Raw genomic sequence first — 26,106 nt, forward strand, 5'->3', positions numbered from 1 at the left:
AAATTGTTTACGTTTACGTTAAAGAGTAAACATGTATGGGGCAACCCATGTAAAGTGCGTTCTGTGTCTGTTAGCAAGTCACTGTGAGAGCTAGCTAAAACATCTCAGGTTTCACTTGCTAGCAGGCGACCGATGAGCGACACGTGCATGGGAGACGAGGCTACATGTGACAAGAACGTTTTTATTTTCTATTATTTGTGCAGGTATGTGCAACTCATTTAACCAATGTTTATGTATTAAGTTACCCTGGATGTTGAAGATGCAATTCATGTATTTTATTTCAAAATGTATATGCACTGTATAAGCTGCCGGAGTCTGTACTGAGGATCTGAGGAGCAGGCGACCGATGAGTGACACGTGCATGGGAGACGAGGCTACATGTGACAAGAACGTTTTTATTTTCTATTATTTGTGCAGAATTGCCAGTAAACTGCTTCCAGTGGTCAGCGCCGTTTCCTGGTCCTTTCTTCATGCAGTACAGCAAACAAAGAACACAACGCAGAGATCACTAGGGTTAACGGATGTGGCCCAAATCAACATTACTCTAATGATGAACAGAGGCACACCCGTTACACAAACGTACACCCCAGTGTGAAAGCCAAGAACAAACAAAAACCAGGTTGTTTGCATTCCTGTTTGGAGTCGGGATCTGATGCCTCCCCCGTCATTCCTAGATTTGAATTTCAATAGAAGTGTTTCTACATTTCATTACGGCATAGATGAAGTCATCTAATTTTTGCAGCCTGCCGTCTCTTGCCATAAGGCCGCCTCGTTAGCCAGACTCAGGGCAAAGAACGCCCATCTGTGAATCTTTTACTTTTCCAGGGACAGTCTCAGCCTCACAGTGAAATGGGACTCATGGGAATAACCTTGCAGCGCTCAAGTAGATCTTTTAATATGTTAAGGTATGTATTACCTAATTTAATTACGAGCTACACGTTTCTGTGAATAATGGATCCATATATTTTACACATCTGCGCTCATTTGAAAGTTGATTTAGAAAATGTTTTGAAGGTGAGATGAGAAACCTTAACTTTTCCTCCATTATTCAAAGCACCAGCACATTTATTATGATTTTACATTCTATAACAGAGACCTGCAGTTTATCATAAATTTGTTGCTTTGGGCATTTTAAATTCTGGCTTTGAATTTTTTTAAAAAAAAATTAAATAATAATAATAATAATGATAATGGCATATTTTAATCATCTTCAAATGAAACCTCATAGAAGACGATGAGTCACAATAAGGTGCACCTTGTAAAATGTGGGCTACGTGCACGCGTCACGCTGCGTTTTACTGTAGGGAATTTCCATATTGGATGGAATTCCACAACTGATTTTCCTCACCAACTTGTAACTGAATTGTTGTTTAAATATAAATGTCTGACCTTTACCAGACATTGATGATGCACCTTGGGATTAAAGAACCGGGGAGAGTTTAGGAAACTCTAACATTACCAAAATATTTTCTCCTGCTTTTGGAGCACTTTCTTTCCATCCATTCCGGCCGCGCACAGTCGTTGTCCGAGTCCTGCAGGAAATTCACGCTAAATCCACGCTTGATCGGATTTCACGGTTTAGGATGTTTTATAAAGAGCACTTTCGTGTCAAACCGGTAACGCAGGAATGTTTCCATGAGTCAAATTACTTAATAGAGTACAAGCGCCACAAAGCAACCCCCCCTTACAGTGTTAAAAACCTGCAAATACATATCCAGTGTTTACTTTCACTACTTTCCTTTCACACAATAAAATTAAGAATATGAATTACAGGATATCAATGAGGAAAAAAAGAATCAAGATTATTCAGACAAAATATTTTCCTAGTAATTTCAACTAACCAAAAGCTAAATTATTAATTTAAATTTCATTGGGATTGTATGCAAAAATATTGAATTAAGTATTAAGTAATATTTACTCCCAGGGAAAGAATTACATCTAAAAATTCTTCCTATATTTAACAAGTATTAGCGGGATTACATGGATTAGCCTGATTTAGGATGATTTATCACGCCACCTGTCATATGATCACACCATGACCTGCTCGACCAGCTCGACATTTAAGACAAGGGTAAACTACAGACTGTCCTTTTAAGTCAAACAGTTTTACAATGCTGCTCGGATTCAACAGTGACTGTATATCTGTAATAACTACGGTCGCCCTGGTGCTCTCGTGCGTTCTGTGTTGTTTGTTTTTTAACGTAGCACGACTTCACCGAGCAACGTTCCTAGTCTGTGAACCCTCACTGACAATGGCAAGAAACCACTTCTGATTCTGATTCTGATTCTGATGTAAACTAAGGCTCAGTCGTAGAGTGGTCGTCTGCTTATCAGACGGTCGGTGGTTCAAGTCCCAGCATTGCAGCCAACATTTCAACCTATCCTTGAGAAAGATACTGAAGCACAAATTTGCCCCCAGTGGCTGCTCCACCGGTGTGGGAGTGACGGTGTGAATGAATACTCACACACCGGGAGATCTTAGTCTGGCAAAATAACAAAGGAAAGGTTTATTCCCCTCATTATTCCTCTATGTGATCGTTTATTTCCGTGCTAATGATAAAACCTTTTTTTCATTTTTGACTGCAGAGTTTTAATGCTGAGAGGAGTCAAAACAGGAGTTGTCTTGTTGCTTTTGGGAACTCCTCTCTACCTTGTTCAGTTCTCGAAAAATGATGAAAAGACCGTTGTTGTCCAAGACGTGAGCGAAGACAGTCCAGCCAAGTCACCCCAGAACAACTCCTATGTACACCCTTGGGAACGATGCCAACAAAATACATCTTTACATAATATAGGAGGCTTCAGAGCTCTTCCTCGAGGCATCAAGGATTTCCTCTACCATCGTCACTGTCGCCACTTCCCCATGCTGCTGGACCTTCCGGACAAATGCGGAGGACCTGATAAATCAGCAGAGGTCTTCCTTCTGTTGGTGATTAAAAGCTCTCCTCTGAACTACGACCGCAGAGAGGTGCTGCGCAAAACCTGGGCTAAAGAGCGGTCGTACAACGGCGTGTGGATTCGAAGGCTCTTCATATCTGGAACGTCAGATTCAGGTTTTGAGAAAAGGAGACTGAACGAACTCCTGGAGCTGGAGCATCGCCAGTACGGCGACATCCTCCAGTGGGACTTCATGGACTCCCTCTTTAACCTCACCTTGAAGCAGATCCTCTTCCTGGAATGGATGGAAAGAAGCTGCCCAAACGTCCGCTTCCTGCTGAATGGTGACGACGACGTCTTCGCCCACCCAGACAACATGGTGGACTTTCTCCAAAGCCTTGAGAATAATAATGGAAGCAAGCACCTCTTTACTGGCCATTTGATTCAATATGCTCGACCCATGAGGTGGTCACAGAGCAAATATTTCATTCCAGTTCAAGTGCACAAACCAAACTCATACCCCCCCTACTGTGGGGGTGGGGGCTTCCTCTTGTCGGGCCACACAGCTTCAGTTATATACAATGTGTCCCGGTCTATTACCATTCTTCCCATTGATGATGTTTACATGGGGATGTGTCTGGCCAAAGCAGGACTTTCTCCTACTTCCCATTTTGGTGTGAGTACTCTAGGATTTCACATTCCCTCTAGGAAAATAGATGCACACGATCCTTGTTATTATAGAGAGATGTTGGTGGTGCACAGATTCCCCCCACCTCACTTGTATCTCTTATGGCACAGACTAAATGATCCCAACCTGAAATGTGTTTCCTCCAAGAGTTCATTTTGGTAGGTTTACACTTCAGGTACTGTCAGGCAAAATACACACTAATGTTGCTTTAGATCACGGCCCGTGAATGACAATGTTTAATTGTATTAATACATTACATTTGCTGTTATGAGCTGCTGCAATAGATAGCTTTATTTACGTATGATGTTTTTATTTTGCAGATTATAATTTAAAGCATGGCAGCAGTCGCCCCCTGGAGTGTGAATGGGTGAATGTGAGGCTTAATTGTAAAACGCTTTGGGCACCGCGAAGGTGTAGAAAGCTCTCTATAAGTGCCATGACCATTTTAATGTCTTAATATTATTATATTGTTATACATTATATTTGACAGGGATTGGAATGTGTCTGGGGAATTTATATGTTTATGTCCAGTCATAAATAAATTAAGATATCCATACATGCATTCATAACGTTTTGTGTTGTATAGAGTTTGATGTCCGATGTTTCATACTTCATATAATAATATATAGTATGACTACATGCAAATTACAAGGTATGTTTGGGGATTTTCAACAAGGGCGCTGAAGTTTTCAGGGTTAATTGCTCACTGAATAAATTATATGATAAATATATTTAGTTTGTCACACTTTGTTTTATTTATACATTTACTGTCAAAAAGAAAAACTATCATTTGGATATTCCTCATTTTAACTTGCGTCTATTTATGAATGTTTATTTTTAGATTTATGTTCTTGTATATTCTTGAGTCACAGCAGGCAACATTTGGCAACAATAATAAAAAGAAAAGCAACAATAAAAGCATGCAATTAAGAAAAATATTAAATCAATTGACTCAAGATATACATTAAATTTAAAAATCCAAAAGCGTATGTAACCGGATGGGATGTAATTAGGTAGGCAGGTGTGGGAGGGAGCACCTGTGGCCCATTTACCACTGATTGGGGGGGGGGGGGGGCGTATATAGGTGCTTCCCCTCCCTCGTTCCAGCGTCCTCATTTGTGTTTTCCCCGTCGAAGGCAGGTTGGCCGTAGACCGTCACTGCTTGTCTTTCCTTTTCATTTGTTAGTTTTGTTTGTAGAGTGTTTTTAAGGACATCTTAAATAAATATTTTGAATTATTAACTGCTGTGCTGGTTTTCACTGTGAGCGGACCTGTGGGTGGGAAACCTGCTAAAACGAGCTGGGAACCAAAGGAACACAAAATAGATCTTTAGGTTGAAAGTCCTAAAGTGGCTTTGTTGGCAACAATCGTCTAGCCCCATATGCACAATGCCACACGTACATAAAAAAGCAGGAAGGTGGGATGCATCAAGGGTCAGCTCTGAGCCCCTTCTTGTTCACAATGGTGATCGACAGGTTGACAGATGAGGCCAGACTGGAGTCTCAACGGACACGGATGAGATCAGGCTGAGATGAACCTGGAGTGCTTCTTCGCAACAACATTGTATTACCACAGCATAAATGTAGAAAGGAAAATATTAAATGTAAATATGCATATTACCACTTTGCTATCAAGCTTATACTTCCTAAATTCTACAGTATTTGGAGGGTAGATACCCTTTTAATTATTTGTTGACAAAGTTCTTGCCTAGGCACTAGCACTATCAATTATCATTTATGCAGTGTCAGATTTTTTTCCCCTGCTTACTCTGTTTAACATGTAAATATATGTATTGCTCTAATATGTTGGGCATTAAAGTAGCTGATTGAAGTTTTCAAAAGACATACTTTTTTGAGCTACTCTTGTGAGTAAAGTGAATTTCCTCACATAAATTACATTTTATGTAAGTTTCAACAAAGGTTCCTTTTTCATCAGCCTTTGGGGTTCTCTCTCTCATCCTGTGAGATCATTTCAATCTGGTTTCCCAAACTTGAAAAACAAGGGCGCTCCTTGAAGTTGTAAGCCCAGCACTCCTTCATCAAGCCATACACCTGTTACAAGAAGAGACACATAAACGTTTTTGTTGTACATGTTGGATATACAGACAGAATATATAGTATAAAAGTTGCAATGAGTATTTTTTCAGGGCAACAATTTTTGCAGTAGTTTAGTGACTATAGAGGAAAATAGTGTTACTGTCAAACAATATAAACATAAAGATTGTTAGAAAAGAGGAAAATCAAAGAATTTTCTGGGAAGCACTTTGGGGTCATTTACTCTGATATCCTATGACTGACGTAAAAGGACACTGACGTCATATAAAATACATTGAATCCAATTAAAATGATGATGATGAGCGTCTTCCAGAACGATTGCTGTTTTTAATGACTAATAATTAGCATACCTTGGGTGGACAGTCCGGAGGAGCTGGCAACCTCCAGTTATTCTTAAGTATGTTGGTCAGATGCATTGAAATGGATGGACTCTGCACATTAAATCCAATCTCCTGCATGTACAGCTATAACAAAGACATTAAAATGGGTAAACGTAACAGCAGCATTCTAAACATGTGTGTAATAAATCTTACTCTTTTTGGGTTGGAGTTCATGTCACAGTAGGAAAACAGCTCATGAAGAACAACTCCAAAACTCCATACATCTGACTTCTGGGAGAATCTGGACTCACTGAGGGATTCTGGAGCATACCTGCATTATTAGATGATCAGTGTGTGGAAAATAATAATCAATTCAGGACAGATTCAAGCATATCGTGTGGGTGTCATGACAATGAATGATGCACATTAGTTTAAAATACACAACATTCTTTGCCGGAATTTTTATGTTACTTCTCAGGAAATTTGTTCTTATTTTTTAGGAAACGCACTGCTGCATAGGTCGATTAGAAGATTACACACAGCTGATTAACTTAGTTTAGTGGAAAAATTGTGAAATCTTGGTAGCGGAAAGCGACAGATTTGTGTTTGAATAATTTGGATTGAATTAATTTTGGGTATTCAAACATCAGGTAAGCTACCAGAAGATGGGGCTCTCTCCAGGCTGGGTGACTCGGTAATATTCCTTGTCGAAAGGAATAACCTTGGTCAGACCAAAATCAGCGATTTTCACCAGTGACTCACTGGCCACGAGGATATTTCTGGCCGCAAGATCTCTGTGCACATACCGCAGGGACTGCAGGTACTCCATGCCCTAGAAACACAAAGAAAAGACTTTAGAAAGGAGCTATTTTGTGAATAGTGAACCTAAAAAGATCCATGAAGTTACACAGACAGACAGCTCACTTTGTGCGTCAATTAAACATCATTCTGCAACCTGGATACCTAAAAAGGGGCGCTATGGAAAACATCAACAAAATTCAAATTCAGTACAAATGGCAAGCTCCGCCCTGTCCTTGCTTGAGACACGTGTAGATATATGAGAGGTGGCAAGTGATGGTCACGGAGACAAGGCTCCGTGTTGTGATGACAAACATTTCAGCTGACTCTTACCTTACAGATCTGGGAGGCAAAAAGCAGCATCCGCCTGGTGTTGACATTTTGACGTTTACCATCCAAGTAGCCAATGAGGCTGCCGTAGGGCAGGTACTCCATTACTAAGCTCATACTGAGGCGACCTGTACACAGGCAAAAAATAAAACCAAAGAAAAAAAACAACTTCAAAACTGAGAAAAAACTCACAGGCGTTTCATGTAACAAAGCATATTTTGATAAGTACATTACTGCAGTTTCAGCATCTGTTACCATTACTTTTACTTGTTTGCATTTGAAAGAGAAGTTTTGCGTGTCACTGTGAAACTTTGCTTGGAAAATGTAGAGATAGACACTTCTGTTCTGCATGACTTGCTTTTTTGCAGAGAATCAAATGTGGGACACACAAAGAGAATAGCCGCTAACCCACACAAAATAGTATTTTGGCTATGTAATACTTTTGACTCTTTACAGTCAACTTTGTCAAGATTAAAGACAGACCGGATTTAACTTTAAAAAAAAAATGTAAGCCACACGTGTGAAATTGATGTTATATTCAGAAGTAAAGCCTGGGTTCATGAATACTCAGATTTTTCACAGGGATAGGGTTATATTATTTTTTTATTTTATTTACCTGCGCTATAACAGACTCCTTTGTACTTGACGATGTAGTCACAGTGAAAAACACTGAGGCTGTTGATCTCCTTCTTGAAATCTTCCATGGTCGACTGCTTGTTGGGCTGCAGCTTCTTCACAGCAACCAGTTCGCCTGTGTTATCGCCCAGTGGGTCATATCTGCAAAGTTCGACGCTGCCAAAGTTTCCCTGGAAAAGGTTAGAATCACTCAGTTGTCATTTAAAAAGGTAACGATGAGGGGAGTCGTGCAAAGAGACAGCTTGTGAATAAAATCTTGGTCTCACATAATGAGAAGCTTCCATTTTTACAAAATGTATTTAGTGCTTTTCATAAATGACACCTCCGACCCCCACCCTGTTTTGTTACTGTCCATACTACCCTCTTGTGGAAGAATAAGTGCCAAGGAAAAGGAGGCATGGAAATATGTGGGTGGTGATGCAACATTTGAAACAAATGAATGTATTTTCACCCATAGCTGACGTGTTTGAAGCTTAAAGGTTGGCATGCACTCTGTCACAGATTCGTTTTTTCACTGCTGATTAAAGACTTGAGCAGCACAAGAGTCCATTGCAGCTCGTTCTTTAATCAATCAATCAATCAATCAAATCTTTATTGCAGACACAATGGTCCAATTGTGTTTAATGTTTAATGTTTTTGTATATCAGTGGCTTTAATTCATCCTTCAGTATTTGCACAAAATGCTCTGCAGTATATGCTGTAAGTACCGTTGCATTCAGACTTACTTTTCCCAGAAGAGAGATGTAGCGTAGGTGCCTCTCTTCAAACAACGTCTGGTTGTACTGAGTGGCGCTGAGGGCTCGCCACGCAGGAGTCTGCGTGACGAGGTCAGTGGAGTGCAATGTCACATAGTCTGGCAGACAAAGAGGCATTTCACATTAGAATCGCTTTCTGTAAATTGTGGCATTAATTAATTCAATAAAACTACCGGTAACTAAATTCGGTGGTTTTTTTTTTTTAATTGAACTGAAATAAGGAAAAGGAACTTGTCATGTTTGAGGAGTGTTCAAGCAGCACACCCTTACCGGAAGTGATGAGACTGTTGAGCTGACGGATGATACTGCGACTGGAGGGTCTGAAGGCGGGCTGGTAGTTCATGCACAGACCGATCAGATCAGCCAGCTCTGTCCATTGTGAGGGAGGCAGCTGCTGGAAGCTCTCATAAAACTGCCACTTCTACAGAAAACACATCAGCAGTGCGTATCATTTATTGTGAGTTCTTTGATGATTGTTTTTTTTAAACTTTAGTTCATATGAAGTCACAAAAAAGAAAAAACAGCTTGATTTATAGTGGACTTAGTGAACCTGTTAGCTCAGTTTGTTTAATACATGAAGGTGGAGCACCTCATCTAAATCCCAGCCTTGCAGTGGATTATTCCCACTGTTGAAGATTTCCCACACAGTGGTACCAAAGCTCCACTTATCACACTCCAGCGTCATGTTATCAGGAGCCTCGATCATCTCTGGGGCCATCCAGGGAATTCTGTCCAGGATCACTGACAAATACACAGACATGCATATTACGAAATATTGAAATCCCTCCAAGATGGAATAAGCTGAACGAAGGTTAAAATTATGCCATTTTAACCCTGACAGATAGCATTCATTTTGTATCCTTACTGATCGATCCATAAAAGGATATATATTAATACAAGATGCAAGGAGTTGGGAAAAGCCCTTCTTGATTTACCATCCTTTTCTAGCATGGCAACGCTGATGCCTGGGTCGCTGAGCTTGATGAACGGAGGCCTGCCCTGTGACAGGTCACCTTCTCTGGCTAGCAGCAAATTTTTTGCGCAGATATTTCCATGAACAATATTTTTTCCCTCCTGGAAAACAGTAATATTTTAATGTTAAATCATTCTGTATTTGTTACTTTATTAATTCTTTTTCAGACAAAGCAAACACAAACTGAGTATGCATAATGGAAACGAGAGATGTGTGTGTGTGTTTTTTTTTTTTTAAATTTACAAATACACATCAAGCACTTTTATTCCAGCACGATTGATCCATTTCCAATCAAGACATCAAAATTGGAATGTATTTATTTCCTGGAGACTAACCTTAATACTCACAATAAACCACCAAATCAGACTGTGTGACCCTCAACCGCTGGTTTTAACTAACTTACGTCATTACTCACTGTGATTATCATCACAGATAATCTTACCAGAAAGTTCAGCACAGAGGCGAGCTGTTTGACCACGTCAAGTTTCCAGCTCACTGACACAGAATTCCCCCTCTTCAGGTAAAGGTCAAGGGCCCCGTACTCGACAAACTCCTGTACCATAATGTCTGGAAGGCACAGCAAAGTTAGTTGCTGCAACCGCACTTCAAACCAGACAGAGACAGACATAATTAAAGAGGCTAAGTCCGGGTTACACGAGGATCTAATGTAATTATTTAGTGATTCATTTGTTCATTTATTCTGTTTTCTGTTTATTTATACTGTGAATTTTAAGGAATAAAGCATGTTAATGGATTTTTAAACTGTTACCAAAATACCATCAGATCTCACTTAGAGAAAGGCTCAAAATAATCCTCAATATTTATGTTTACACAACGCCGATCGTTACATAACACTTTTATGTAATGAATAAAACACAATTGCTTCCTGAAGATGGTGCAAAAGCACTCGCTGGAATTCAAGGTTGGAACTTACTCTTTACTCCGTGAACACTGACGCCATGTACAAGGAGGAGGTGTTTGTGTGAAAGCTGACTCATCAGGCTAGCAGCTTCAAAGAACGACTAGCAGAAAGCAATTACAGGTTAATCATGCGTGGGTAATGCTAAAAAAGACTCAGAAAAAAAATAAGCCGCTGAATGTTTTGTGTATCTTACCTCCCAGCAGTTTTTGTGGATGGCATCGAGCTCTTTGAGGAAAACCGGTGTCTCATGTCTCTCCCCATCACGAATGTCTGTTTTGTAGCCTTTGAAAATTCGAGTGAAAGATCCCTTTCCAAGGCATTCATCCTGACAGTAAAAACACATGCAGAAAGAATGTTACTAATAATATATCCTATATAATATATTTAAATAACAGTTTGTGTGCCGATTGATAAACACATGATTCCCAATTCTAGAGTACGTTTGCAGGACATGAGCCAGACCTCCATAAGGCAACACCATCGTGATGACATCACATTGTGCGCACTATATCGGTGCAATGATGCACGGATTGATTAGTGGCGATGACTTTGGTGGAAGACTATAACTAATGTTCAAACACTAACCAACTTAAGGTCTTCATATTTGATCATGTGGAACTGGATGTGGCTGAATTTGTTCCTGTCATGTGTTGGAGAACCTTGAGCTTCCAGGGAGCTGCTGTTGCGTATGATGATCAGATTTGTGAGCTCTGCAGGAAAAGAATATGACACGATTGTTGTCCAAGAGCCAACGAAGGTTCAAGCGAGGACAGCGTGACAAACCCAAGCTTGTCTGAGGCTTACAGTATGGAGAGACACTCAGATAGCACGTTATCATGATGGATCCACAAACGATTTGTAAAAATATCAATTTGCACAGATGTGAATTTCATTTATTTTAAACTAAGTTTTTATTTTCATGCAACCTGAAAATAAAAAAAACAGACACAAACCCTATATGCATTGTGAAAATTGTAGTGAAAGAAACAGTGCAGACAGTCATATAAATACACAGCAGAATCCATAAGTGGGGAAATGGCACCTTGGGGTCGGGGCGGACAACAGCGGCCCAACTTCACTGGCACTTTAGCCAGCAGCAGCTTGTTGTGTTGGTAATAGCTGGTGAGTTCTCTTAAGCTGGAAAAGGATTTCCGGACGCCGGGGAGACTGTAAAACTCACTCTTAATGATGAGGCAGTCTTTATAATCAAGCCCAAGTGGCGTCTGCAAAAAAATACAACGTTTAAATAACGTTTTTTAGTGTTAATAAAATATGTTAATGTTCATTTAGAACAGCGATTCTACAAACTAATCAGTGCAGAAATCCCGAGTGCAAAATTGTGAAAAAAAAAAAAAAGTGGGAATGACTTTTGTGCATATCCTTCATGCTTGTTTCAGTTCATATATTTTGCTGAATTTACCCATGAGGATACTTTTTTTTAAGTCCATCTCTGATTGTGCAGGAGCCATTACCTGAACACAAACGGTGAGGAAGAAGTTGTCGTAGTTCTCGGGACTCTGTCGCAGAACGAACGCGCCGCCTTTAAATCCGGACTTTTTCAGCTTGTGGACTGCAAACTCTGATCTGATTGAAGACGATATAGACGCATCTAAAAGAGGCGCATGTATGTGTGCAGTGTCGAATTCAGCGGCAACTCACGTGATTGGGCCATGACAGTGGCTTTTGATGCCCTGCAGAATACTTGGGGGGGCGATATCATGACAGAAGTAATGGGTAGAGTCTGTGATCAATCTGAAGTAGCCATCGACAAGTGAGACAAATGAAAGTGCTGCTTTGAGGCTTTGGAACTCGGCTTCCTATAGTTCAAATTAAGGAAAGGCAGACATGCATATGTTGCATAAAATCATTTCAGTTAATGTAAAAAAAAAAAAAAGGAAGTGTTGGCATGCGAATATGTCCCATTTACCAAACATTTGTCGTCTTTGCGGGTGATTGTCACCATCCTGCTGTCTTCGAGACCCTGTTCATGGCATGCCCCCTTTATACTGATGTCAATGATGTCGTTGAAATCGCAAAAGGTCTGCCACTAAAAGAAAATAAAGGCATGATATATAAAATATGGTTGGCAGGCTGGCATCATTAGCTGAGATGAGACTATCAGATATCATGGTGAGAGAAACCTCGGGCTTGCCAGTTCAAAACTTAAGATCTACCCTGGAAGAAGCACCTAGATCATCCAACCAAGCTTTAAGTTGCATTTACCTGGGCACCATCAGGATGACAGCTCGCACTGGTTTGAATTCCTGTTTCCCCATTAACACACAAAAGAGAAAAAGTGGACTGGGAGCAAGAAGGATTCACCCGGAAGGTTTCACTTCCCAATGAAGGTTCAATGCCAGCCAGTTCAATCAAGTATTTGATCTTCAAGCTGCACTCATCCACTGAGTTTGTTCCAAGGTTCTTTAAGAAACCCTTCAGGGTGTTTCTGATTCGGAAACGGTCCAGACGGTTTCGTTTCTGTATGTCAAGACGATGTGATTCAGGAAGGCATGACTTGTAGCTGAAAGGAGGAAAGTATAGATGCTCTTTGTTGTTGGATATCAACCTAGTGAGGTTATGTAAAATGAAATAAAAACATTATCCTAAATTTACCTGACAGTCTTGCAGATCTCCTTCGTGCTGTAGTGGCGTTCCTCAGCCATTCTCAGTAAGTCCAGGACGACAAGGCCAAGGCATTTCCCTTGGGCGCTCAAAGGTGGAGCCACCCCTGCCTTGCTAGCAATAAAGTCACTTCGTACCTACAAACCCAGAGATATCAGATATTAACATGGACTACAATGATATTGATGATGAATTGTCATAAGTATTAATAAATAATTTAAATATTTCCCTAAAAAGAAAAAACGAAAACGAGGTTGGAATGAGTAAAATCTTTGGACTTTCAACTTTAACGTAACAGTGTTTCATTGCGTGCAGCAGTTCTGTCAGTGTTTCAAATGTAATCGTATAAAAAAATATTTATAATGTGAAAGTATTGTTGATATATATCCATGCAAACTTCAAATATACAATGAACTAGATTCAAATAGAAAATAAAGCATGAAATGATGTGACAGCAGTGAAATATTTCAGACTTTACCTGAGCAAAGAGATAATCGATGACACTGCAGTCCAGGACGGGACCCATCCTGTCTCGGGTGAGACCGTAGCGGTACGATGTTTGAGGGCCTTGACCAATCCAGTTTGCAAAAAAAAACCTGAACCCCCAAAATAAGTCTATTATTTGTAATGTGCACTGCTTTATGAGATAAGAGAGTGAAGGTAAGGTTGTTGTTTTTTTTACTTTTAACATACCTGACTCTGAAGTGGACTTGTAAGTTGTCTTCGGAGCTGAACATGTGTGATGGAGGATACCAGAATGACAGATCAGCTGATGCCAAACCAAATAGGCTGAAATATACTGGTAAAATTCCTGTAAGAAAAGATCACATTTGCATCACTGATCAGATGATGCTATTGCGACTGCCCCCCCTAAAAAGATGTTTTTTAGGGGCGTCAGTAAACAGAATGGTTTACTGTACAGACGAACTTACTGCATGTTTTGGCTGCTTGGATGCAGACATTTTCAGCAGAGATTTGGCCGGATGGAATGTGTATTGTTGTTGGGAAGAAGTAGAGGTGCACCTCTATACTGGGACCAGTGCGAGAACTGGACCTCTGGGTGCCTTCCCTGTCCCGGTCCACCAACGGACTCAACTCCTCTTCACTGAGATCCATCGATACCTCTGAGGATCAAATTAGCAAGATTATCATTATTTTCAGACAGCCATACTCTAACAGGAAATTGATAGATTATTGTGACTTTCTGTTTTTAAAACCACGTGTAGCATGCTTGATTATTACCGCTGCCAGAAATGCCATATACATATACATAAATATGCCATACACACACATATATAAGCAGTATCAAACATAAATAGTGAAATAGTTAAAGATCAAATGGCGCACATTAGTGAAAGTATTTGTTTTTAATTTTACCTTTAAATTTGTTGAGCAGAAGGCTTCATCTCAGTCATTTGCTCTTCTTTACCAGAATGTTCTTCTGTGACATCTGCGTTTGCACTATGTGTGTGTGAGAGAGAGAGAGAGAGAGAGAGAGAGAGAGAGAGAGGAACAGTGCTGACAGGAAGTCAAATAGAATTTCCTGATTTAGTTGAGCAGAGTTGAGTTAGTTGAGATATAATTGCGTCAGTCAGATTTCAACCCACTGACTGAATTGACATGCATAACATTAAACACTGAAATGTAGAATAATTAAAAACTTTAGGTTTTATGTGTTATTATTCAAATTTTAAAAGGAGAAATAAAATAAAAACATCTTACATATCAAATATGTTTTGAGCTAGGAAATATTTAACACCTAGTGGGACATGGGAACTACAAAATAGTTTCAGGTAATTCATTAAAATTGTGGATAGAAGCGGGATTTTTCCTTACCGTTGCTCAGAGGTCGGCGGCTTGCGCTGGAAGATCACGAGGTCGTACGTAGCTGTCTTCTCAGATCAATGAGAAATAGTGCTTTGAGATTTACCTTTCCAAGGGTCAGATGTAAGCAGAATCAGATGTATTTATTTCAATCAATATAATATAGGGTTACCATTATTAATCTCGTGTTTTAGCACAAAGTCGGCATCAATTTGTTCTTCCTCAAAGCAAAAGCTCTTCTGTGCAGAAAACCCCGTTCAGAAACCTGTGACATTACAGGAAAGAAGAACCGGCTGACGTCTGTGGTTTCCCGTTCGTGTAGGAGGACTTGTGCAGTTTCCTCTTAGAGCTGTTAGATCAGCACCTGCTCGGAACTGCATGCAAATATTTATTATTTAACTGAATTAGATGTTCCTTAACTTAATTAACTAATGCTCTCTTCCGTTTGGTTTGAAGCTATTGTTTGAGTTGAGATAGGTGGTTGGAAAATGAATGAATGAATGAAATTAAAATGATTGCCCATATGTTTTCAAAAACATTTGCGTGTGAGCATGAATGTTCGGCATTATTAATCTTGCAGCCCTCGGCATTACCTCGGAGTCACCAAATAAATTAAGACTTAATGATCTGCTTGTAATCACACAGCTGAGGAGTTAATTGTGTAGCAACTATATGGGAAAAACCTGCTCCACATAGCAATTCCAAAGGTGTCTCTGGAATCATTCACGCTGTGAGGTATCAGAGTTAACCGTTCCCACAGATGTATTGAACATTTCCCTTTCACTGCACGTTATATAATAGACCGGTGCAGGGTAAGATTTTGGAAACTGACAGCAGATAGTTCACACACACACACACATCCACAGATAAATATCGAATCCCACAATGATGATATGTTATTAGGCATGTCTGCGTTTGCTTCCTGGCTGATTAACAGCGTGAACACAAGAGAACTCAGTGTGTAATTAAAATACAAAGGCGCCAACAACTTGGCATGCTTTTGAGGAGGTCGTCAGGAACAAGTTTGTTTTGATCAACTGACAAATATTGACTTTTATTATCTTGACATTATGAACTATCTGAGGCTCGCTTTGTAAAGACGTTTTTATTTGTTGATTGGGAAATTGATGGTATAAATATCACAACACCGAGAAACAAAATGATTTGTTTTTCTGAGGAGTGTTGACAGCTTTGACATCAAATTGCACCGATGCGATTTGTTCAGAGGGACCGTGAACCAGAATGGTGGGTCTGGAACTACAAAATAGTTTCAGGTAATTCATTAAAATTGTGGATAAAAGCGGGATTTTTCCTTACCGTTGCTCAGAGGTCGGCGGCTTCCGCTGGAAGATCACGAGGTCGTACGTAACTGTCTTCTCAGATCAATGCGAAATAGTGCTTTCAGATTTACCTTTCCAAGGGTCAGATGTAAGCAGAATCAGTTAACGTAATTAACTAATTAAGTTCATTATTTTTGCTCTCTTCCTCGGTTTGAAGCTATTGTTTGGGTTAATCCTCTTGATGAGGCTGTTGCGGGTTTCCATATTGTAAAGGACCATAATCAAATGATGACAGTAAACATGTTATGTCATCTTCTTTTGCGTATCGGAAATTAAAATGAGGGCAGCCCGGTGGCGCAGTGGTAAGCGCTGGCGTCGCACAGCAAGGAGGTTGCGGGTTTGAATCCGACTTGTGGCCGGGAGTTTGCATGTTCTCCCAGTGTCCACATAGCAATTCCAAAGGTGTCTCTGGAATCATTCACGCTGTGAGGTATCAGAGTTAACCGTTGTGCCACGCAATGTTTCCAACAGATGTATTGAATATTTCCCTTTCACTGCACGTTATATAATAGACTGGTGCAGGGAAAGATTTTGGAAACTGACAGCAGATAGTTCACACACACACACACACACACACACACACACACATCCACAGTGTTTTTATTGACAGTTATATGTTGAATAACATATTTGAGCAGTGAGTTGGTTTGTGGTGGTTTGAATGAGCACCAATATTTTCCCACAGACTGCTATGTTTATCACTTCCAAATATTCCAAATATCCCAAATATCTTAAATAAAAACATTTATCTAAAAAGATAAAGCCCACTGAGATCCAGATCTCTTTTCCGAAGGTGACCTAGACAGGAAGTCAGCAGCACAGGTCACAAAAAAGTAAAGAATAAACAATGCAATTCAGGGACAGGTTTCAAACACAAGTTAAAGTGTATGATTAAAAACAATTTACTTTGGCAAGTTCTGAAACAGGTGCGCTGTTCCATGGACGGGCGCTGCCTTTTGAATGGAGCTGAGCGCAACGCTCCAAGAGGGATGAGTTCAGTCAATTTTGGTTCAGACTGAAAGGAAGCAGACGGAGCTAAAATCTAAGATGTTTAGATTTTGCAGGTTGTATAGAAGTCGTTAATTATAATATGTAATATATATTATATAATAGAGACAAAATAAGATTAGATAAGATGAGAAGACATAAGATAAGATGAACTTTACTCATCTTACAATGTGACCATCACAGTTTCACTTGATTTGATCTTTGTTTTTTCACTCATTGCAAATGTCCACCTGCTTGACTCTGTCATGTTACGTATACTTGAGTTTCTGTTTTTTTAAGGAGGAACTTAGAATGAATTTTAATGATATGCACACATCTCATGCGCACGCCCCGGGTTGAAGAAGGTGTCTAGAGTCAAGGCAGCTGCTGAGGGCAGTAAGAGACCGTCAGCACATTCCTCATACTGCTTGGACAAAACTGCAGTCAGCGGTGAGTCTTTAGAAATTTCAAACCTCTATGATAAAGAAATAAGTGGAGATTTATTATTTACTATACAGTTATGGTTTTCAAGTCTTATTTATTGCGATTCTGTGTGCAACTGAATACATTTTTTAGCTTTAGTTTCCTAATCTTATACATACATTATGGATATAAAGACTATTCACCTATTCTAAATTATTTACAATAATGTAATAGAAGAAATGTTAAAGTTGTGGCTTATACTTTTTTGTACAAGTTCTTTGTAATTTCATTCAACATTTATGATTAAAAATCCAACTGTTGCCAGTTTTCAATCTTGGAAATTGTAATAAAATCCAAATAATCATAAAAGGCAAAAACAGATTAACAAATAGATAAAGGGAAGCCCCAATCTGTAAATTATTATTATTTTTATTTGTATGACCTGAAACTACTCTTTGTCATTTACTGTACCAGTGTGTGTGCCAGCCATTTTCAACACAGCTATATACTGAGTGCCCCAGTTTTCGTGCATTTACCCCGATTTTCCAAGATCCAAAGAATATTTAATTTACTATGACTATATGCAAACGCATCGAATGAAAGATTAATGTCTCTTCTTTCATCAAAAAAGAAAGTGTGTTCCTACCATTTTCTGTTCCGGAGTTATTTGGCCATTGAAGAGAGGCAGATTTGGGTTTCAGAAAAACGTCTTTAGACGTGAACGGCACTCAAAGAGTTAATGGGGCACTACTTACTGCAAACAGCCCCTTTCATCATTATTGCCTTGCCAACTTTTTTATGGCGTGATCAGAAATATATTAGTAAAGAAAGTAAAACTCATGCAAGTAAAATATTAGGAAAAGATAATCATTTTAATGTGAGGAGAATGATTGGATTGGTTGCCTTGAGTCATTTACATGTGCACATATTTACTCACTTGTAGCAACTAATATTAAAGGTTATTGTTTTATATGTTTATTGTTTTCACTTTGACAGAAAAAAATCACATATCTTGCATCCAGCTGCAAGACAGAGGATCTCCCAGCGTAAAACAATGGAATCCCCCAGAGTGGGCTTTGTGCTGGCCGACTATGCTGTGTTTGCTGCCATGCTGTTGGTCTCTGTGGGCATCGGACTCTTCCAGGCTCTGAAGAAGAGCTCGAGGGAGGGCAACGTGGATGACTTCTTCACCGGAGGTCGGAGCTTGCCGGCGGTGCCCGTCGGCCTCTCGCTCTGTGCCAGTTTTATGTCAGCGGTCCAGGTTCTCGGTGTTCCAGCTGAAGCGTTTCGCTATGGCTTTAAGTTCCTCTATATGTGCCTCGGACAAAGCATCAACTCCCTGCTGACAGCTTATCTCTTCTTGCCAGTTTTCTTTCGGTTAGGCATCACCAGCACCAATGAGGTTAATTATTTAATTTATTTATTTATTTATTTTATTTTTTGGGGGGGGGGGGTTGTTGTTCATGTACCTCCTGTTTGAAAATATACAGATTTCAAATATTTTGTTTGTAAAAAGAGAATCTTTACAGACCAGATTCAATAATGCTAATGAGCCAGGATTTCTCTCTCTTCACAATGTCGAAATACACCTGTGGGTGATTAAGCGTGATGAAACGAGGAGGTGAGGAAGGAAGGGTGACCTGACCTGCCCTGTTCTGTCTGTCACAGTATCTGAACATGAGATTTGGCAGAGGGATGCAGCTGTTGGGGAGCATCCAGTTTCTCGTGGCAACGGTAAGAGCGGTCGGTATTCTTTCACAGAGTAACATTATTTTTAATTCTTTGATCCCAAAGAGGGTACAACAGTTTAAATTAAATCCCAGTGTTTGCTCTGACGAGGTAAACCCATTCCTTAATTTACACATTCTAAACGTAAACTAAATGTTCTTTAACCATTAATTTGGAACAATTGTGTTTCTTCTCAGCTGCTTTACACAGGGATCGTCATCTACGCACCTGCCTTAATCCTAAATGAAGGTAGGGGACCTGTCAGGGACAGTATTCCTGTACGTCTTTACACACAACAAAAGATGAAATGTCTTCCGAGGAATATTCCTCTCATGCATTAAAACTATAAGAGCCATACTTTCCTTTTGAATTTCAGCTACTGGACTCAACATGTGGGCGTCCCTGTTTTCTACTGGAATAATTTGCACGTTGTACACCACTCTGGTAAAGTAAATATTTTTTTTGCATCTTAACAAATTAGCATGTTTATGCTTATGATAGTGACTTATTCAATAGACCCAATCTGAAAAAGTGGGAAAAAACCCAAAAACAAAACAAAAGGTTCTGGCTTCAGCGATGACTATTCATTGCTCGTATTCTGGTTGTGTAAAAGTTTAAAATGCTCCAAAGTGGTTTTCTTTTTTGTCTCTTCCCTTGTCTGTAACAGGGCGGCATGAAAGCTGTGATCTGGACGGATGTGTTCCAGATATTTGTCATGTTGTCTGGCTTTGTGGCCACTTTCATCCACGGCACAGTTTTGGTCGGTGGTCCTGCTGTGGTACTGGAGATCGCCCGCAATGGATCGCGCATTAATTTCAATGAGTGAACACACTGTTTGATTAAGATTTCAACATATTACAATGTGTACACGTTAAGAAGCTGACATCGAGCAATCGTTTTCTGACTACCTACTACATTATGATAACGATGCATCAATTAGAGATTATTGCACACTGATTTTTTTTTTTTTACTCATAAGTGGATGCTTCTGCCAAGAATAAAACCACATTCAAATATGCTGCAGACTGCATTTTGTCACCACATTTGCAGGAATGTATTTTGTTACAATGGAAAAAGTCACTGATTTATTTACTAATCTTTTCCACTTTAGTTTTAACATTGACCCAAGAAATCGCTATACCTTCTGGAGCCTGAGTGTCGGGGGTACGTTGGTTTGGCTGTCCATGTACGGCGTAAACCAAGCTCAAGTCCAGCGCTATATCTCCTGCAGAACTGAAAGGCAGGCACAGTGGTGAGTGGAGTTGCTTCATGTCGATGCCCCTGATCTTACTGTATCGTATGTGAACATCACTTTGCTGTTATCTTGTCGCTTACCCATGAACAGGAGTAGATTCACCTTTGCCTAAGCTTCTTCCTGTTTGCAGTGACTTTTGCGTTACACTTCCTGTCATATTTTCGAATCACTTGTTCACCCTTCCATCCCACTGTCTGTTCCATGTAGGGTTGCCAAACATCCTTTGAAATACAGAATTGTCCATTATTTTATTTTTTTAAATACTCGCGTCCAGTATTGAACCGATAGCTCCTCCACATTGTGTTAAACGTCATCCTCTTTCATTTGATTGTTTAAGCGTCTGGCTTTTCAGCCAATCAGTACCAAAGAGGGGTTTGACAAAGACCGGGAGCGGCATCAAGGCAGAGGCACCGGCATCAGATCTGTCGGTATCGGACTCAGAGAGTCCACCGCCTCGCTCAACCCAGAAAGAGTCAGGGAAGAACGAAAGCAGCTTCAGAAGTACAGACAAGAGTGGGAGGAACAAACACGCACGGTTACAAAGTGTAAGCGGGAACTACCAAGCAAACCGCGCTTGTTTCGAGTGTTTCCCGCGGCTCGTGGAGGTCTGTCAGATCAGATCAGATGTGCGTTAGCAGGCAGCAGAACCACATTCCCTCACCCCCAGGTCCAGAGCAAATCGCATCATGTTCCACCGGTTTCCTCGTGTTCTTCATTTCATTTATAGCGTGTGCCTTTCAGGATTTGCAAATAGGTGTTAAATCAGATGGCGTGCTATCCCCCCCCATTCAACTGCATGACCATTAAACCAAGCTATCAACATTAGGCTATGTAAACTGCCTTGAGGATGGTTCATTCTGTGCCAATAGCGCAGACAGATCTAGATGTCACCCTACATGTGCACACCAAAGACAAATCATGTTTTCCTGAGCGGAGTGTTTGTACAGAAGGTGGAATATTTGCCAAAGGAAAGTCAGGTTATTTACACAGATTAACATGTGCAGGTAACCAGTTTGGCTTCTGTCTTTCTGTTAACTGGGTTACACAAAGTGCCTGAGGGATTTTGAAACTTGCTGGAAGGGTTGGGCATATAGCAAAGATTATATTAGATATTGCAGTGGCTCCAGATAAAAGGGTTTGTTCAGGAATGAGCTGTGTCACAGCGAGGCCTGTCATTTCGAATGGGATCATGCTTTGCATGGATCACACGTGCCACACCATATCCCAAGATGAGCCCATCGGCCTTGTTTGTTCTAGTGTGCCGCTTTAATTGGCTCTTTAATGGTGACTAATCATCTTCAGATTGCTGGGTGACAGGCACAGTGCTTTGGGACACAACAGAAGTTGCAGGAAGAGCTTATAGCTTATGTTTACAGTAAACGCTTATATTTAGATGAAAGGCATCCGTAAGCACTGAATTTTTCATTCATTTTTCAGATTCTTATCTGTGTGCATTTTGTATGTTCTCCCCGTGTCTGCATTGGTTCTCTTCGGCTTCCTCCCACCACCAAAAACATGCAATTTAGCCAAATTATTTGGACTAATTTGTCTGACGGTGTGCGTGAATGAGTCATTGGCTATGTGTGATCCTGCAATTAACTGGCGGCTCGTGCGGGGTGTACCCCACCTCTTGCCCATATACAGCTTGGATAGGCTCCAGTAAATCATGTGACCCTTATTTCAGACAAGCGGTCAATAAAATAAATGAATGAATGACATTTTATAGATACAACAGTCCTTCACTCCAGGTCTTATAGAGTAGATTGGAATTGCAGATGAATCCAAACCTGAAATTGCATCAACGTTGTTGACAATTGTAATGATGTTTTCTTGTGATTGCAGGGCGCTATTTGTGAACCAAGTGGGACTGTGGCTGATTGTTAGCAGTGCCGTAACCTGCGGCATCGTCATGTACAGTTATTACATCAACTGTGATCCTTTGAAGTCGGGGAGGATTGCTGCCCCTGATTTGGTAATAAATAAAGGATAAATATTTATAATGATTCATGACTTGACAGCTGAGGGAAAATAATTTACAATATTTGTTTAATGAAATGAAAATAATGTATATGTATATGCATGTATCCAGTATATATTAAAATATTACCATCCTTTATTTTCCCTCTTTGCCACCTGATGAAGTACATGGCGTACTTCGTGTTGGAGATATTCCAAAGTTACCCTGGCTTTCCGGGTCTTTTCCTTGCCTCTGCGTACAGTGGAACTCTGAGGTATTTCATTTAGCCTTGTTTTCTCTCATGGTTTGGCTTATCATGTCAAGTTTTCCCAATTTTACCTATTGATCCCAACATGCCCAACAGTAAAAGTAAATTATCTCAAAAACTTCCCATGTTTATAAAAGAATATATTTTTTTAACTTTTGAAGTAATGCTTTGTGTATGATGGTCTGAGCCACTAATTATTACAACGCTCTGCTTTCATCTGTGGCAATGCTAGTTTCAGAGTTTAAAAAATATACATACGGTATCTTGTTTTTAATATGTATAGTAAGTACACAAAAACAACGAGCTGCTGTCATGGAATAACCACTTGTCTTTTTCACAGCACGGTCTCCACGAGTATCAATGCAATGGCTGCGGTAACGATGGAGGATTTACTGCGACCTTATTTGACCCAAATGACGCAGAAGAAATTGATCCTTGTGTCCAAAGGACTGTGTAGGTTGATGACTTAATGTTTTCCTGATATGCAAAGGACTTAAGCTGCCAAGAAATGTCACGTTCAAACAATTACATGCGTGCAAGTATACCTGATTAGACTGTCTTAATTTTTTACAATTTATTATTGTTGTTTAAAACATACAGTGCATATTCTACAATAATTACATCACTTTCAACTTTTCAGACTAACTCAGTGGTAGATTATGCCAATGTATGTTTAGTTTAGCTAAGATCATGTTTCGTTTGAATACAAAATGTAACATTTAGTCATTGTTCTGAGCATAAAGTCTCTATTTTTTTTTTTGAAGCGCTTCTGTATGGAGTTGCTTGTATCACTGTGGCTGCTCTCTCCTCCCTCTTGGACTGGGGAGTGCTTCAGGTATAACAAATATTTGGATACTGTACTAATAATATTTAGTCTAGTGTGCAACAACCTCTACTCCTTCGCACAAATGAAGTTTCAGGACTGTAAAATTGAAACAATTTGTGTTTTGGAAGCCTGCAGATAGAATCTGTTGACCCGCCTTTGTCTTCTCTTCAGGGTTCATTCACTATCATGGGTGTGGTCAGTGGTCCATTACTGGGCACATTCATTTTGGGCATGTTCTTTCCTGCAACAAATACCATGGTGAGTGACTTGATGTGTCCCCTTTTTTGCAGATTGCAGTCACAATAAATCGTATTACACATAGATCTTTTTCATTCATGTGTCCTGTTTGACCAAGATGATTACAAACATACATTTTCCTGGATTACCTATAATACTGGCAACCGCGCTGACCACTGGCACGGCGGCGCAGTGGACACACCTTCTTGTGTAGACTTGAGAAACCCTGGTGCAAACACGTCACTTCGAATGTTTTGGATCAAAAAATATATAAATTAAAAAACCAAAGGCCATATCCTGTCATGGATCAAATCACTTTTTGATTTCTGCGAACCTTCAACATCTTCTATTTTGTCTCTCAGGGAGCATTCTCAGGAATATTAGCAGGCTACTGTGTCTCTGTGTGGTTGGCAGTCGGTTCAACTCTTTACCCACCCAGTGAGGAGACCATGGGCGTCCTGCCCAGCTACGCAACAGAGTGCGCATCCAGCAACTACACCCAAATCGGCAGCCCTGCGGAAGAACATCACACCGTCTCCATCCAAATTCTTCCCAGTGACCAGGGGTCAGTGAGTTTAACCAGTCCGGCTCATTTGGAGCATGTTATCTGCAGATATTAAAACATTTTATATTAACAGGAAAAAAAAACAGTCGCTAAATACCGAGAAATACATTTATCCAGGATGTTGTCATTATTGCAACTTTAATTGATGACATCATATTAAATTAAGGACATACTGTGAGTAGAGCCATAAGATTCATTATATTCATCTTCTAACACTAGGGGCCTGTATAACTTCTATTCCATATCCTACCTCTACTTCGGTGCCGTGGCAACTTGTTTGGTTGTGCTTGTTGGGCTGATAGTGAGCTACGCAACTGGTGAGAAAATAAAGAGACTTGAGATGCTCAGCGACACATTACTGAGCAGATCTGTTTTAAATCAAGTCAATCAACCACACTGCAGAATTTCATCTACCGTACACTGACTAAATATTGTCCCGGAAATGTTTGATTCAACTCGGACCTGCAATTAATTGTATTATCGCACTGACGATTTAATAAGTGCTGTTTTGTTTTCTGCACGCAGGACCAACTAAGAGGAATGACATTAAAGAGGGTCTGTTATGGTGGGATCTGAATAAAAAACAAGTAAAGGTCCATTCAAAACATACAGTAAGTATTATGTCAACATCATGTGGTTTACTTCAATAGTCATTTCTAAAAACTAAGTCTAGGCATCAATTCTAAAGTCTTTTTAAAAGCAGAATTCTGTTTTTTTGGGGGGGTTTTTTGCAGGGAGAAGATGTGACAGACGCATCACTCCAGCTGCCATTAAAGGACCGGAATAAAGAAGGGGCTTATGAACATGAGGAATCAACAGATGGGAATATTAAATGCCCACTCCGCGATCAGGTGTTGGACACTTAGAAGCGTTTATGCCACACACAAAAACCCCCACTGCAGACAGTGACGCGTTTTCCATACATTCCACTTCTAGAAATGATCTTTTATGTCCATTGTATTCTCAGAGAACACTTGAAAGCTCATAGTTGTGCAGTAAGGGAATGAGAGCGCTCATGTGCGGATCTCTCTTACTGGTTTAGACCTCTGTGGCAAAACTTCTTCCAAGTTTGTGTTAATAATTGTCTCATCTTTCCAACGTTGACGACTGCTGCCTTCGGTATCTTGTTGCAGGGAGTATTTTTCTGTCCCCATCTCAGAAGACTCATTTTCAGTGTCAACCTTTTCAGATTTGTACATTTTGTATGCCTGCCTCTTGGTTTGCTGCACTGCACTGGTGCCATTGTCAGTTCAAACTCTTTCTGACAAAAGGTAAAAAAATATATAGGCTACCTAGATTTATTTATTATCCCATTTTGTCAAAAGGATTCACAATCTGGAGTTTTGTTTTTTGCCTGGAGACCACAAATAGATGATCCCTGAGTTGAGTCAAAGCTGAACTGAACTGAACTGAACTGAACTGAACTGGGAAAAAACGTACCCTCTGGGATATTTTAAATTCCTTCCGTGCTGAATACCTCTTTTGTCTGCACGTCTGCACATTCATGCACTGTTGCAATGCACCTGCTCTGCCTGTGGACTCACAAGAATTCTCCAATATGAATTCTTGCTTGCCATGAAGTTATTCGTGTTATGTTCAACTCCAGTAGATGGGAGCTTTCCATGCCAGTTAGAGACTTCCACATACAATTTAAAGGAAGTGTCAGCATTGTCAAGAACTCACACACTACAATTTACTGTTTTTTGGTATTTTCTGATTTACTG

At 40.0% G+C, this 26,106-nt stretch overlaps 3 protein-coding genes across 3 annotated transcripts; 2 read left to right on the forward strand and 1 right to left on the reverse strand.

The window, feature by feature from the left end:
• Positions 1 to 849: 849 nt before the first annotated feature.
• On the forward strand, positions 850 to 4,259 carry LOC137899612 (N-acetyllactosaminide beta-1,3-N-acetylglucosaminyltransferase 3-like). The gene is given in 4 exon segments (XM_068743647.1): positions 850 to 940; positions 943 to 990; positions 1,583 to 1,585; positions 2,589 to 4,259. Coding segments are annotated over 4 exon segments (1,278 nt in total). The 3' UTR covers positions 3,725 to 4,259.
• A 1,234-nt stretch (positions 4,260 to 5,493) lies between these two features.
• jak3 (Janus kinase 3 (a protein tyrosine kinase, leukocyte)) lies at positions 5,494 to 14,088 on the reverse strand. Its single transcript, XM_068743646.1, has 23 exons — positions 13,905 to 14,088; positions 13,666 to 13,783; positions 13,451 to 13,568; positions 12,964 to 13,109; positions 12,574 to 12,871; positions 12,278 to 12,397; positions 12,010 to 12,167; positions 11,823 to 11,934; positions 11,393 to 11,573; positions 10,936 to 11,060; positions 10,544 to 10,675; positions 10,363 to 10,450; positions 9,871 to 9,995; positions 9,391 to 9,529; positions 9,045 to 9,196; positions 8,726 to 8,876; positions 8,426 to 8,553; positions 7,681 to 7,870; positions 7,068 to 7,192; positions 6,596 to 6,768; positions 6,150 to 6,267; positions 5,967 to 6,080; positions 5,494 to 5,613 (listed from the first exon to the last, which is right to left on the reverse strand). Exons 1-23 carry the CDS (start codon positions 14,086 to 14,088, stop codon positions 5,494 to 5,496), a joined length of 3,315 nt encoding a protein of 1,104 aa, XP_068599747.1.
• A 4,512-nt stretch (positions 14,089 to 18,600) lies between these two features.
• Positions 18,601 to 25,248, forward strand: slc5a5 (solute carrier family 5 member 5). Its single transcript, XM_068743497.1, has 15 exons — positions 18,601 to 18,948; positions 19,215 to 19,280; positions 19,472 to 19,523; positions 19,651 to 19,718; positions 19,942 to 20,096; positions 20,386 to 20,526; positions 22,372 to 22,501; positions 22,672 to 22,760; positions 23,095 to 23,207; positions 23,519 to 23,589; positions 23,752 to 23,838; positions 24,180 to 24,382; positions 24,602 to 24,699; positions 24,908 to 24,993; positions 25,117 to 25,248. Exons 1-15 carry the CDS (start codon positions 18,601 to 18,603, stop codon positions 25,246 to 25,248), a joined length of 1,839 nt encoding a protein of 612 aa, XP_068599598.1.
• Positions 25,249 to 26,106: the final 858 nt, after the last annotated feature.

This window comes from Brachionichthys hirsutus, chromosome 9, assembly GCF_040956055.1.
Source record: "Brachionichthys hirsutus isolate HB-005 chromosome 9, CSIRO-AGI_Bhir_v1, whole genome shotgun sequence".
Classification (NCBI taxonomy): domain Eukaryota; kingdom Metazoa; phylum Chordata; class Actinopteri; order Lophiiformes; family Brachionichthyidae; genus Brachionichthys; species Brachionichthys hirsutus.